This window comes from Tuber melanosporum (assembly GCF_000151645.1).
Source record: "Tuber melanosporum whole genome shotgun sequence assembly, scaffold_279, strain Mel28".
In the NCBI taxonomy this organism is placed as follows: domain Eukaryota; kingdom Fungi; phylum Ascomycota; class Pezizomycetes; order Pezizales; family Tuberaceae; genus Tuber; species Tuber melanosporum.
Genome location: NW_003298951.1, coordinates 1 through 13,384, shown reverse-complemented (window position 1 = coordinate 13,384; position 13,384 = coordinate 1). Strand labels below are relative to the sequence as shown.

General features: G+C 49.2%; 3 protein-coding genes; 1 reads left to right on the top strand and 2 right to left on the bottom strand.

The window, feature by feature from the left end:
- Positions 1–433: 433 nt before the first annotated feature.
- Positions 434–1,471, bottom strand: GSTUM_00001335001 (uncharacterized protein). XM_002838764.2 has 1 exon: positions 434–1,471. Exon 1 carries the CDS (start codon positions 1,393–1,395, stop codon positions 592–594), a length of 804 nt encoding a protein of 267 aa, XP_002838810.1. The 5' UTR covers positions 1,396–1,471; the 3' UTR covers positions 434–591.
- A 6,551-nt stretch (positions 1,472–8,022) lies between these two features.
- Positions 8,023–9,345, bottom strand: GSTUM_00001334001 (uncharacterized protein). XM_002838763.2 has 1 exon: positions 8,023–9,345. Exon 1 carries the CDS (start codon positions 9,275–9,277, stop codon positions 8,078–8,080), a length of 1,200 nt encoding a protein of 399 aa, XP_002838809.1. The 5' UTR covers positions 9,278–9,345; the 3' UTR covers positions 8,023–8,077.
- Positions 9,346–11,276: 1,931 nt separating this feature from the next.
- GSTUM_00001333001 (uncharacterized protein) lies at positions 11,277–13,174 on the top strand (the record flags this gene model as incomplete). The annotated part of the gene is made up of 5 exons (XM_002838762.1): positions 11,277–11,511; positions 11,572–12,000; positions 12,078–12,504; positions 12,570–12,984; positions 13,052–13,174. 5 exons carry the CDS (start codon positions 11,277–11,279, stop codon positions 13,172–13,174), a joined length of 1,629 nt encoding a protein of 542 aa, XP_002838808.1.
- Between the last annotated feature and the right edge of the window lie 210 nt (positions 13,175–13,384).

The following is a 13,384-nucleotide window of genomic DNA, read 5'->3' as shown; positions in this document are numbered from 1 at the left end:
TGAAGGGGGGGGGGGGTACAAATGGTAAGTGATAGAGGGCAGGGGGGTCGGGGGCATAGAGAGTGAGGGTATGGGAGACTATGGGTTTGTTGGTGGATACGAAGTTCAGGTAAACTAGCGATACGGGATACGCAAGCCTTCCACGACACAGCATATCATACAAGGCCCCAGATCAAGAACCGCGAATGATACAGGTACTATACGCAATCGCTTTTATCTATATTAAGTTTTTTCGTAGGCTGCATCCCGCAAAAGTAATAACTGCTACCGTACAATGATGATGATATGGATAATGCAGTATTCTGCGAAAATAATTTTCTAGAGCAAGAATAAAGCATGATCAATTAACGGACAATAACATAGAACAGGCGGGAACAGAAGGGACTTTACAGCGTATTCAATGGAATACTAAAGATACGGATCGCAACGGGGATCCCAACCCTCATATTTTTCAAAACCCCACCTAAACGTTTTCCCTCTGAATCTGGTAATGCCTGATAAACACTCAAGATGTCAAAGATTATAAACACCTAATTCCCCTCCCCCCTGAGTGGTCTGGGGACAGTACGAACGGCAGTTCCCATCACCTCCTTACCAAGTTCGCAGGGTACCAGCTTCAGTGCTGCTTCTCACTGATGTTTCAAAAAGTGGCTTTCTCGTAGCCTCTCTCCAAACCTTCGTAATCCAACAAGCAACGATGAAGTCCCTCCACTCTTCCCCGGGCATGATCCCCTGCCCATGAAAATCATCCTCAAAAATCTCGATAGAGCGCCCATTCTCACCGTACTCTCCCTCTCTCGGAGGTCTCTCTCTAGCAACCACCTTCTGGACCGGTTCAATCAACTTCCAAACACCATGCTCTGAGCCGCCGTCATCAATCTGTATCTTGACAGAGGTCTCGACTTTGGCCCCGGAGGCTTGAGTTTTATACTCAACGTTCCAAACGCCACCAGACAGCCACCCACTGACGAAAGACATCAGTCCGAACCCGTACGCTCCGGTGCCTTTACCGTAGCGAAAGCACTCAAGGCGGTAATCGGAGCCAACAGGCACCTTCGTGATCTCGTACAGAATATGATCTTTGTCAATCATGCTTGTGCGGGAGGAGCGGGCCAATTCGCGGTGGGACATGACCTCGGGGGTTCCCCCCGACGCAGCGTAAGCATTCAAGTGAATCTTCATGCCCCCAGAGGAGAGGGATTGAGGAAGGCGGTATATCGGGTGTGATGGGCCGGTTTGCAGAATCGTGGGCGGGGGCTGATGTTGAGGAACGACATCTCCCCTATGTGCCTGGTCGGGAGCGGTGATATCGATCCTGACGGATCCATCAGAGAATGGAGTCGTCGTGGTTGGATAGATGATTGAAAGGGAAATTTCCAGAGTGAGTGGAGGCATGTTTGCTATTTCGGTGGTGATAGAAATGGCGGGTATTTCAATGGGGATAACCACTCCCCTGAGATACACTCGATTGATTTATTGGAGAGATAACGGTATTGAAACGTCACCTCCGACAAATTGGGAGAAAGCTTGCCGGGGAGCCGCTTCCGCCTTGTCACAAATTAAATTATGGTAAGATCTGGTAATGAGTGTTGTGCTGTACTGTAACTTACGACACGAACCGTAATATTGAGCACAGCAAGGTACTGCTTACTGGGGGCAATACCGTAGTACAAGACACTCTATGTGCCCGAGCACAGGGGCTCCCATAGTCAATTCAGATACGGGAAAACTGACTCCTGAGATTCCCTAGGCTCATATGCTACGGTAGACTACACATTGAATTCCATCACTTGCGACACAGTCAGTCACTCATACCTAACCTCGGGTTATGTGTTTTAATATGACTTTGGAATATGCATCGGCTGCATATTCAATGATGACAGATTTTCTGTCATCATTATCAGTACCTGTTCATCAGTAGATAAACATGTTCCATCATTAACTATGATGGAGTTTCCTTCGGAACTCTATTGTAGTGGTATCTCACTCACTTTTCCTTTCTGTTGTAGGATTAGTAATGCTCTTGTCGTTGACTTTTCTTTTTGTCTTATATACAACCTTGATTACCGGTATGTTATGTACCGGTACTGTTTTAGTTCGCCCCCCTGTAGCATAACTAGGAACCTATAGCCCCTCAGGGAGAGGATCAATCAAGCAAGCAATACAACTTCAATCAAGAATTTCAACAATATGAATAGAGCACAACTGGACTTTGAAGGGCTGAGTAGAGAGGGTCGGGTGGCATCTAGCCTGTAATTGTTGATTTACTGGTATCATATCATACTAGTACTGTATGTTACTCTACCCGTATATGTTAAAGCCCAATTTTCCTCTAGTGCTCTTTGGAAGGCACCCTCCAAGCTCGTTACCCAAAGGCCCTGATCTCACTTGCGCGAGTAGAGTGCCGATATCATACCGGTATGACAGCAACGCTTGGGTAAGTCGAAAATCAGATGCTAACGGGAAGAGTAGCATCCGTGTGCGGTGCCTGGTCTGCTGCAGATGACACACCAGCCAGCTACGGTATCTTATTAAACCCAGACAAAACCGTATTTATCCATCAGAGACTGCCCCGCAATCCCACACCCGTCCACCATCACTACCACTGAGGCCATGTGCACTACCGGTACTGGTGCTGGTGGGGGGTCCTGGATACACGCTCTATCCTACGCCACGGCCGATATACCGGTAGGCGACGAGATCGGATAGGAGAAAAAAGATCTCTCAGCGGCACCGGTACGTGCACCCGTTTTGGAAAGGCAGTTTTGTGGAAATGCACCGTGACACTATAGTCATCCCGAACTATTACGCTAGCGCTCTCCTATATAGGACGATGATCCGGGACAAAGGCACGAGCACCCCGAGCCCCATGTTAGAGGGAGCCCCCGACTGGTTGGGACTATAAAAAGAAAACCTTCTTTCAGCCGATCAAGACATTTTGAAACAGAGATCTTCCGGTCCCCGCGGAGTAACTGCTCTAGCTTCATCTGTTGCATTCTGAGTTTTTGCTCCACAACTGAGTTACCCGTACCCCATTAGCACCTAAGACGGCAACAAAACCAGGGAATTTCTAAATCGATGTGCCGAAAGGGCCGAATCTGGCAATCGTGGCCATTCTGGCTGCATTCGCTCCGATGTGTCAATAACGCTGATCTTACGATAACACGAGACAGCCGCGCAGCGTCGGACCAAGAGACCCAATTCTGCTAAACGGCCGGGGGATGCTTTCGCTGGGGTTATCATATGTCAGTTAACTTGCTGGTGCGCACCTACCGTATTGCACCTGCTCTCTGTCCATGAGTTAATAAGATCTAATCACCACATGATAAGAGGAGATGGAAACAGGTACGATACGGTAAGCATGATGGCAAAGTCCGAAGTATGCACGCGGTGCAAATTTTTTCATACCTTGTGGAGGTCCAGAAAAAAAAACAGAGAGAGAAAGGACTCAGTGGGGGAGGATCTTGAGGGTTCTCGGGGAACGCAGCATGATAAGCATTATGCACAAAGCGGTTGTTTCAGGTGTTGTTATACCCGTAGGTATTGATAAGACCCAAGTGTTCGTATATGATTGTCGTCACGATTGTGTTCGCCCGGGCTTCATCCAAAGGGTTTGCAGATAGACAGGGCAGTAAGTGTCTAAACGAGGCCCCGCCGGCGCAAGCTGGGCAACGCACGGTACTCTACAGTACTGTACGTATCATATCATACGTACGATCTTAGCACAAAAAGGAGTATCATAGTTGGGTTTTTTCACCAAAAATGGGCCACTTTTATGACTTACAACTCACTTAAGAACACCATAACTAATCAAAGTAGTATTACAGGCTTTACAATAGCTTAGATTTTTGCGCCAAGATCGGACATATAAAGTATGGTACCTCCGATTGAGAAATCATAGATAAAACTGGATTCCCGTCCGGCAAGAATGGTGGAACCCTCAAGGCTCCTCAACGAACGAGTGGGAAAGGCCAGCAGGGAAATAGGTCACCAGAACGGGAGTCCAAACTCAAGGACCCAATCGCGATAGGGGGTGGAATAGGCGGTTGGAAAAGGTGGTGTATGATAGCAGGAACGAGATCGGAGGATGCCAGAGGATTAAGGTGATATGCCCGCCCGGCCCTAAAAGAAAAAGGGAAAAAAATAAAAAATAAGAAAGAACAATCTGCAGCGGCTGATAATTGCATTGAGGGTAACCATCCGCCGAACTGTTCGCGAACTGACTGCTTTGCGAACATAAGAAGCGGAGGAGGGGCGAGGCTAGGAGTGTCCCGAATGCTCAGGGACCCGCTAGCCCCCCAAAAGGAATAAAAGCACAGACGCGGTGCAGGCTGTACCAGCACTGTACGAGTAAAGTGGATTCTGTCTCCATAGCGGTCAATTAGTCGGTTCAAGGTGAGCAAAGGGAAACGGTTTTATATAGTGTACCAACTGCACTTAGAGTGATTCAGTGGCCCCGAGACGTCGCATTACAATAGGTGATTCCCGTAGTGGGGAGCTGAGGAGGAAGAGGAGGAGAGAGGGAGATTGACGCAATGGGCGGACATATCTGCTGGTCTTGAAGGCCCAAAGGAAAAAGCAATTAGGATACCACTTTCAAGTCCCACGAGCTCATTAAGTGCTCACCGTTACCCTTTAATGTCAGGATGCCCCCAGCCAGGAGCCGTGCACGATAGAGATTGAAGCTTCCCACCCACAGCCTCGAAAACCCGAATAAACTACCGTGCCACGCTGGCGAAGTGGAGAAGCTAGGAAAGAATTGCCATTTACCAAATCCCCCCCTCGCACTTTGACCCTGCTGACTCGAGTAAAGGCCGGCTGGTACATATTCCGACCCTGATCGTCATAAGATATTTTGGCATTTATATAAACCATTCCGACACAACCTTTTTCCAGCCTTTACGTTTTTTTTGCCCCTTGTCCTGTGCTATCATCTCCCCTCGGCCGATTTGCCACGACCACAGTCATAAATCCTTGCGCTTACCACAGCCAAAATTTACTGTATCCTTCTGAAGAAAAACAATTCGGAAAACTAACCTCAACCAAAATGATGTTGACATCAATGCGATTAGCCAGCCACATAATGAATTGTCGAGTATTCGAAAAACTCTTCATCGAGACAGGAAGTCAACAAAAGCTCTCAGGTTTGTCCTTCCAAGAGCCAGCATTTACGCCTCTTGAAAGCTAATTCTCCTCGACAAAAGACTATTGCGAACAATCAAACATATCCCCTCCAGTCTACATAATCCACCATCCTTCGCCTAGGATGTACTCCTGTCGAGTCCGAGTAAACGGTCGAGAATACGTCTCAATGACAGACGTAGAGTTCGAGGGTGCAAACGAGGCACGAGAATGTGCAGCGGGCGTGGCGCTGGACAGACTCGTGGGCGATGCCAGCGGCTATTGCGAAGCTGTGTGAACAAAAGAGGCGGGAGCCCGAAATCCAAGGGGAAAAAGAAAAGAAAAGAAAAGCGACTTTCGCACGTTTTGAGGACGTGGTGGTTGCAGCATCTGTGGGGTTTTCTGGGAGTTTTGATTTTTTTTTTTTTATATATATTTTTAGCGGAATGGGGCCCAGCGTCGGAGGAACTTTGGAGTATCGGTATTTCGTGGTGATTTTCACTGTTTCCTTCCTTCCGATGTGTGTATGATTTATTTTTCCCGATCCCTTTTAATATACCATGCTGTGCCCTTTCCTCTTTTTGCTGAATTGGGTGTGTGTCGTTTAAGCTTTTTTGATGGCGGTACCGGTAGTTGATAGAGATAGCGGGTGGGTTATTGGGCGTGATATTGGCAGTGGTTGAGGCAGTTTAGGTGCTGTGTAGAAGCTTATCTGTGGAGATTACCTTGGCTTTGCCCGTTATCGAAAGGGGTTAACTGGACTCGACTCCACCAGCACGGAGCAATAATCATCATCGGATCCTTCTCTCCAACTTCGTTCGTTTCCATGGTGGGGCTATCTCCAATTCTGCTTGAAGCCACAGCGCGTACAGTACCATAGCAACAACAACGTTCCTATGATACAACGATATGCTACGCTGCGAGTGAAATGGCCCCAGCCCAGAAATGTGGAGACCCTCGAACAGCAAAGGCCCCCCCGCCCACCCGACCAGGCGGACGAGGCTGTAACTTAGGGCCGGAGCAGGAACAGCGCGCAGTATCATAACACAAGCTCATGGCACAAAGTCGAATTTACAGTAACTGCACTCTGAGGTTACAGGTATTCCGCAGCACGGCACTTGGTTGCTAGCACAGGCACCTTCGCTCCCTAATTGTAAATAGCTGGCGTTACCCCTGCAGCCTAATAATACTTATCTCTAGGTGATGTGGAGATCTCGCAGGGAGCTTTTCTCTGTGTTTCCCACCAAGTCAGGGATGTTCGCCGACTGTTTTTGCTCTTCTCCTTTCGACCTTCCTTCCTCTGCCCACCCCTCCCAGCCTTCCGGGTATGCTTCGTTGTTGACGAGCAGTATCATGGGCCAGAAGGAGGAATTGTCCTACTGTACTAGTACAGTACAGTACAGCGCCACAATACTGGTCACGTTTACCCTACGGTACTAGTACCGTATCCTGCCGTCTTAACTTGGACAAGAGCAATTTGTCCCATGATAGGACGTCCAAGGGCGCGGTTATTGGGGGTGGCATTCTGTCATTGTTTCTTGGCCATCCTTTTTTTTTCCAATCATGCATTCAGATTCGCACCGGTACAGTACTTCCTGGTAAGACACCACCCCCCTGTAGGCAACCCAACAACCAAGGAGTTTCCTCTAGCTCCTTCCCTCGCCGGTGCCCGACAATTACACCAACCAGCACCACCGGGGTACCGTAGTCTGATGAGGAAATGGAACTCACAGAGCACAAGTCGGCCCAGCCCTTCCATATTAGGGCAAAAAATAACCCAGTCTGTATTTCAACTCCGGCATTTCCATGGAATGAGAGCGCTCACGAGCGTGGAAACCCATAGCCTGCGGGAGGAAGGAAACTTCGTAGTAATCGAGACTCTGTACCCGGCTACCAGTACTTTTATTGAGAGGGTCCTCCCGTCTCGCACATCCCCGCGCTCCGAGATAAAAAATAAAAGCAGAAAAGCATCGAGTCCCTGAAACACAAAAAGTACAAGTAACTGGCATGCATGCCAAGAAAAAAGAAACGGAGAATGGGAGGTAAAGAAAAGCTGAAAGCAGAAAAAAAGCCATACAATCCAGCATCCAGGATTCACTAATAATATCATGCAGAAACCCGCAATCCTTAGAGAAAGCGGTATGTTGACTTTGAGTCTGCTGGCGATTTTTTCCCTCCCAATCAACCTACTGAATTTTCTGTGCCAATGCAAGACCCCCATTGAAAAGGAACTAGGCATGGCATATTTATTAGTTTCCCTCCAGATAGCTTTTGTAGCAAAGGATCTTACAGCTGCAATCGGTCGGTAAAAACCTGTAGTAAAGATACTGTAAGATTGGGGGGGTTGTTTCTCCTTTTTTTTAACCTCAAGTTCGATTATCCTTGCACGACCGAGTCCAGGTCTGGTGGGCTTGGTTGGGTACAGTACAGGTGCCATCTATTCCCGGGCTGGCCTCTCTGCATGATACTATACCTGCACTGCCCCGGCCAGTCAGCATGCACGAGCAGCTCCCATCAAGACAAGTTAGAGCTTACTAGGCTGGTATCATACCAAATACTCTTGAATAGGGGTGGAAGCTACTATATACGATAGCGATCCGGGGCGGTTATGAAGGCGGGAATTACACGCTTAGGGTAGTTATTATGAGTATGGAGGAGAGGGTGATGTTTTCGGGAAATGGTAGTATTCTCGGGAAATGGTGGTGTCTAGGTTTGGAGGGATTACGGTACTGCCTTGGTTGCACGAGTATAGAAAACTTTATTGTTGCCTGTGATAAAACACACCACTACTTGTAATGGAGTGACGTCTGTGGACAGCCAAATGACTCAGGATATACTGCGTCAGGAAGGCAATTGATCATTCTTAAGAACTTTTGTCTCGGAATCCCGAGATTGGCGACCTAAGGGGTCAATATGGTACTGCCTTTACTACGGGCACTCGTATAATAATAGCCCATCAAACGTCGCCAAAAACAAACTCCCTCCAGTTTTCCCCCAGCACCTTCACACACTCGTCTATTCCCATCCCCTTTATCCCCGCAATAACCCGTACAGCGCCTTCCAGCGCAGCGTCCATTTCCTCACCCGCGGTATGTAAATCACTTTCCACGAGAACCCTACCCCCGGGAACTCTCTTCACCGTCTCCATAATCTTCTCCATATGCCCCTTTTCCGGCCGGGCATTTATGGTTGACGAGAAGGAGAAGAATACCTTTGATGGGTACCTTTTTTTCGGAGATGGTGGGGTGAGGTATTGCTGGAGTGTCTGGGCAGGGGCCGAGAACGAGTGAAGACATATCCTCGGAGGGTAGGGTTTCGGCGTATATTCCTGTTTTTTCTCTTGCTGTTTCCCCACCTCCTCGCTGAACTCGTCGTCACTATCCTCCGACTCCTCAATGTCGGGCAAATATTCGTGTCTGTCAACCCCCCCCTTCACCCTCCTCCTCCTTCTCTTCATCTCCTTCCGACTTTCAACCTCAATCTCATGCCCGCGCCACAACTCGCGGAAAATGTCAAACAGCGCGCCATGGCATTGAACCCCATGCACGCTGACCGCACGATTTAGTTCTCCGGCTAGCTTCAACTGCGCGACAAAGATCTTCTTCTGGTGGTCCATTGATACGCGGTGATTTGTCAATCTTTTCCCGTCTTCGGTGTCTCCTGGGATATACACTGCATGCGCTTCCGTACTCGTGTTTTCCGGGAATGGTATTCGAAGGCCCCGGTCCATGCCTATTTCCCCGACTAGTGCATTCGGAAAGGTCTCCAGGTGGCTGCGGAGCTCCGTTATGATGGAGCTTAGTTTTCTGGGGGCGGGCAGGGCGGAAACAAGGTCTTCAGTCGGGGCCCCGGTTAGGACAGTGGTGTAGTGATTTTGCTTATCTACCACCCTCTCACCAGCGGATCCAGTGTCGTCGTAGATAAGGTAGGAGAACCAAGGATGGTAACCGAAGCTCGGGACAACCTTCTCCGGGTAATCTTTCGCGAGTGAAGCTACGAGCGGGAGGTCGGATTTGCGGGTTCCCATTATTGTTAAGGATTTAGCTTTCATGGCGGGTATTGTCCCAGCTTTGGACATGGTGTCCGTTGGGTGGCAGTGGGCGTCGTGGATTCCTAGATCCCATGTTGATTCTGTGAAGGAGTCTTTGGAGCCCATTTTTGGGGTATTGGGTAGAGCGGTCCAGCAGAACTAGGTATGATAAATTGATGGAATTTATTGCAGCTGTATGGCTAAGGGTGGGGGAGGGAGAGTCATAGGCGCCGAGCCTTGGAGGTCATTTGGCCTGTGATTATTTCGACAGGGGTTCAATGCCCTAGCCCTAAGATATAGTAGAATACGAGTGAGAAGGAATGAGTGAGGCGCGGTTTGCTTCGGCGTGGAATCATGGGAAAGGGAGGAGGGGGATGGATGGGGGTTTTTTCTAGAAATTCTCGATTGGGTAATTATACTCGTTGGAGGGCTCTGGATAGGTGTTTTTGGAATTGGCAGGGCTGTGGTCCTTACGTAAACCGAGGAAGAACAGTAATCGAATCCGAACAGGGTGAAGGAATGAGTACCAGTTGGTCCGATATGGTGCTCAGAAGGGCATACAGCTAACTTACTGCGCAGATAACCTTTTGCAGTGGTGAAGCTGATTACTTGTATAGAGCTTGAACACCTTTGGAAATCTAAGGAAAATAAGCTCAAGTAGGGTACTCTCACAACCCACAAGTATATTAGAATAAAGTGCTCTAGCAGCCCCGGCGCTAATGAGCATGCTGTCCAGAAATGGATTGAGATCGATCTGGAGCTGAGGTTGAGTTAGAGCAAGAGTTCGATATCCATGTCCCTGCTTATTCCCAGACTAATGATAGCTTCTAGCTCTTTGAACCGATTCTTCGAGTTATTTTAAGCTTTTAGCTTTTTAGTTTGGTAGGGGGATTTCGTGGAGGAGTGCTTTAGGGTCGGAACTAGTTCTGTATACCGGTAGTATGATAATTGTCCATCGTTCACCGCCACAGAAGCACTAGGTATTTTGTCCTTTCAGTATTTGATGTCATGGCATTCTCATAGAGGATTTGTGGCTGCCAAGATATGCTTTTTCGTGGCGTAGCCCTTCTAGGTGGCACATTACAAGCACAGGTAGGATATAGACGACACTATATAATTGTGTTCGTCCTTTCCCCACCCCCGCTGGTAGTGTATCTAGACCTTTTGAGCGATTGCGATGTTAGGGTTGTTAAAATACCTGAATAATTGATTGCAGAGCGTATTCGATCAGTTAGGGTCTGGAAAGGTTCTTTCTACATAAAATCGCACGCTTCGGTTCCTCAATGCCCCCGGACGAAACCGGAACTGTTCTCTCAGCTCAGTGGCTTCAAGAGCCCCCCTGAGATTTTGCCAAGCTATGCCTTAAGAGGTCTCGTGCTGTATACGAAGGTGATGTTGCTTGGTGGGGTTGAGTGGAGGTGTCGCTCGTGTCCCGGTCGTCATGGCTTATGGCTCATGTTTTTTAAGGGGTAAGCCTTGCCTGTTGTCGTCCTAGCTGCTCTATTGGCATTCCTTGGAAGGGGAGTTGGCCTGGAAGTGTTTAGGATAGCAAGATTCCCTAATTGGGGCAGTAAGTTTATCCGAGTGATGACTGGTGACCTGTTTTTATTTCTTGTTCGGTATGATACTTGGATACGAGTACCTGGCCAGCGCACTCTAAGCTGCAGATTGTGAACCCTGGGAAAGTGTTCCCCGCTTTACCGCCGAATACTATCCCCCTCCTTCGGGGGGGTTTGCGATAAGGACCATTTCCCCGCATCTCTTTGGGGTTAGAGCGGGCGAAATGGGTCAATACACGCATTCGTGACGCACTAACCACTTCGACTACTATTCTTATACAATCACACCCCGCCATCCCAAATCTAGGTGATCCGGATGCCTCGTTACCCCGTATGGATCTCCGTGAGTTCTAAATTTCTTTACATCAAAGCCTGGCCTGTGTACCGGATCATCCCGCTGTACCGGAGAGAGACTCTTTGGACTTTGACAGCTCGGGGGTAGTGGGGTGCAACTGAGGTACCTGCCCTTCGGGATTTTGAATATATAGAACACATGACCTCCCCGTCGGGTTTGTTTCCTCATCCCTTTCTGCCCACCTCTGCTCTCCCTCGCTGCAGCTTCGAGAATGACTGATTTGGAGAATAAATCGGGCGAACGGCCGCTCCACAAAGAGCAATCTGGAAGCACGGGGCCACACCTCAAACGTGCGCTCGGTGCGAGGCACTTGCAAATGTTGGCGATTGCCTCGAGCATCGGGACGGGTTTGTTCATTGGGAGTGGGAAAGCGTTGAGTACTGGTGGGCCATTGTCGCTGGTCCTCTCGTTCGCTTGGTTGGGCCTTGTTCTTACTACCATGATGCGTAAGTGCCCGCTTCTCAACCTCAGCTGTTATTCAGGGAGTGATATTAAGGGGTAGTTAGAATGTCTTTGCGAAATGACAACTATCTACCCGGCGAGCGGTTCCTTCGTCACTTACGCTGCCCGCTACATTGACCCGGCCTGGGGCTTCGTAATCGGGATCCTCTACTGGGCGTGCTGGATCGGGGCATTCGGAACGGAGGCCACCGCTGCACGGATCTTGGTCGGCTACTGGCTCCCCGTAGGGTGGAGCAATGATCCAGGTCATGCAGCAATTCTTATAACCGCCTTTAACGTTATTATGGTCATGATCCATGTTTGCCCCGTTCGCGTCTTTGGGGAAATTGAGTTTTGGGTTAGCAGCATTAAGGTGGTTAGCGTTTTGGTATTCCTTGTCGTGATTTGGGTTATTATGGGGGGTGGGGGACCGGAGGGAAGGGTTCATGACGGAGAGTATTGGGCAGAGGGAGCTATTGTCAACGGTTTCAAAGGTTGCAATGATATCATGAGCCCCTCACATCACCTCGCCCACCCGACTGAGAATGCTATGACTAACGGTGCAAGGAAGGCCTTTCGAGCGTATTCGTAACGGCAGCGTTCGCATGCGGCGGAACAGAGGTTGCGGGTGTTGCGGGCGGCGAGACCAAGGATCCTATGATTGCCATGCCCCGCGCCGTCCGCACACTGATGTTCCGCACCGTCTTTTTCTACGTTGTCACACTCCTCTTCCTGACCTTTGTCGTGTCGGCGAGAAATCCGGCTTTGCTGGGATCCGAATCCGGCAGCGCGGTCGAGGCTAGCCCTTTCGTTATTGCCATCAAGGAGGCCGGAATTGGGGTACTTCCCGATGTGTTGAACGCCATTGTCCTGCTGTGCGTTTCCAGCGTTGGCAGTGTGAGCATCTACACCGGGTCCAGGGTTCTCTACAACATGACCGATATAGGCCTTATCTCTTCCCGCTGGGGATTCGGAAGGGTGGACGAACGTGGTAGGCCGTATGCAATCCCCTCATCTTAAGTGTTACGGGTGAGAGTGCAAGAGTGATAACCGATGATTGCAGAGTCCGAGCTATCTTGGCGACCACCTTCGTCGCTGTCGGCCTATCCTACATGAACTGTTCCGCCTCCGCCGCCACGGCATTCACCTGGTTCACTTCTCTCTCTGGGATAGCATTCCTCACCTGCTGGCCCACGATTATCGCCAGCAACTGGCGTTGGCGTGCCGGGATCAAGGCCCAGGGACTAGACCTCCTCGACCTCAAGTACACCTACAAGGCCTCACTCAGGCCCTGGCTCCCAGCCTTCGGTTTCGTTTCCTTACTCTTCATGCTCGTTTGCCACATCTATGTTAGCGCCTCACCAGTCACGGGACGTGCGAATGCTGGGCACTGGTTCCAGAGTTGCATCGGGATCCCGCTTATGGTGGTTTTGTTCGCCGGGTACAAGATGGTTTTCAGAACAAAGTTTGTTACTGCTGTGAGTGCGGATATATATGTGGCCCTTGGGCGGGGGCGACATGACTCGAGGCTAATGGGATATATAGGATGAAATGGACCTCCAAACGGATAAAACGCACGACTCGGACATTACGGATCAGTCGGAGAAGTTGGATGCGTATTATGGGCAGAGTCGTAAGGCTAGGGTGCTGTCTTATGTTAGATTTTAGCTTGGAAAGCTAGGGAGAAGCTGTTGTGTATTATACTGTGTGCTCTGGATGAATAGATGAATAGATTCGATCTTTTTCCTTTCCCGACGTGACACCACTTGCTTACTTTGCGACAACCCTTCTCGCCAATAACACTCTATATTCAATAATATTATAATAGTATCATCATACTTGTACCTTTCCGAAAAGGAAAAAAGAAAAAAAGACCAA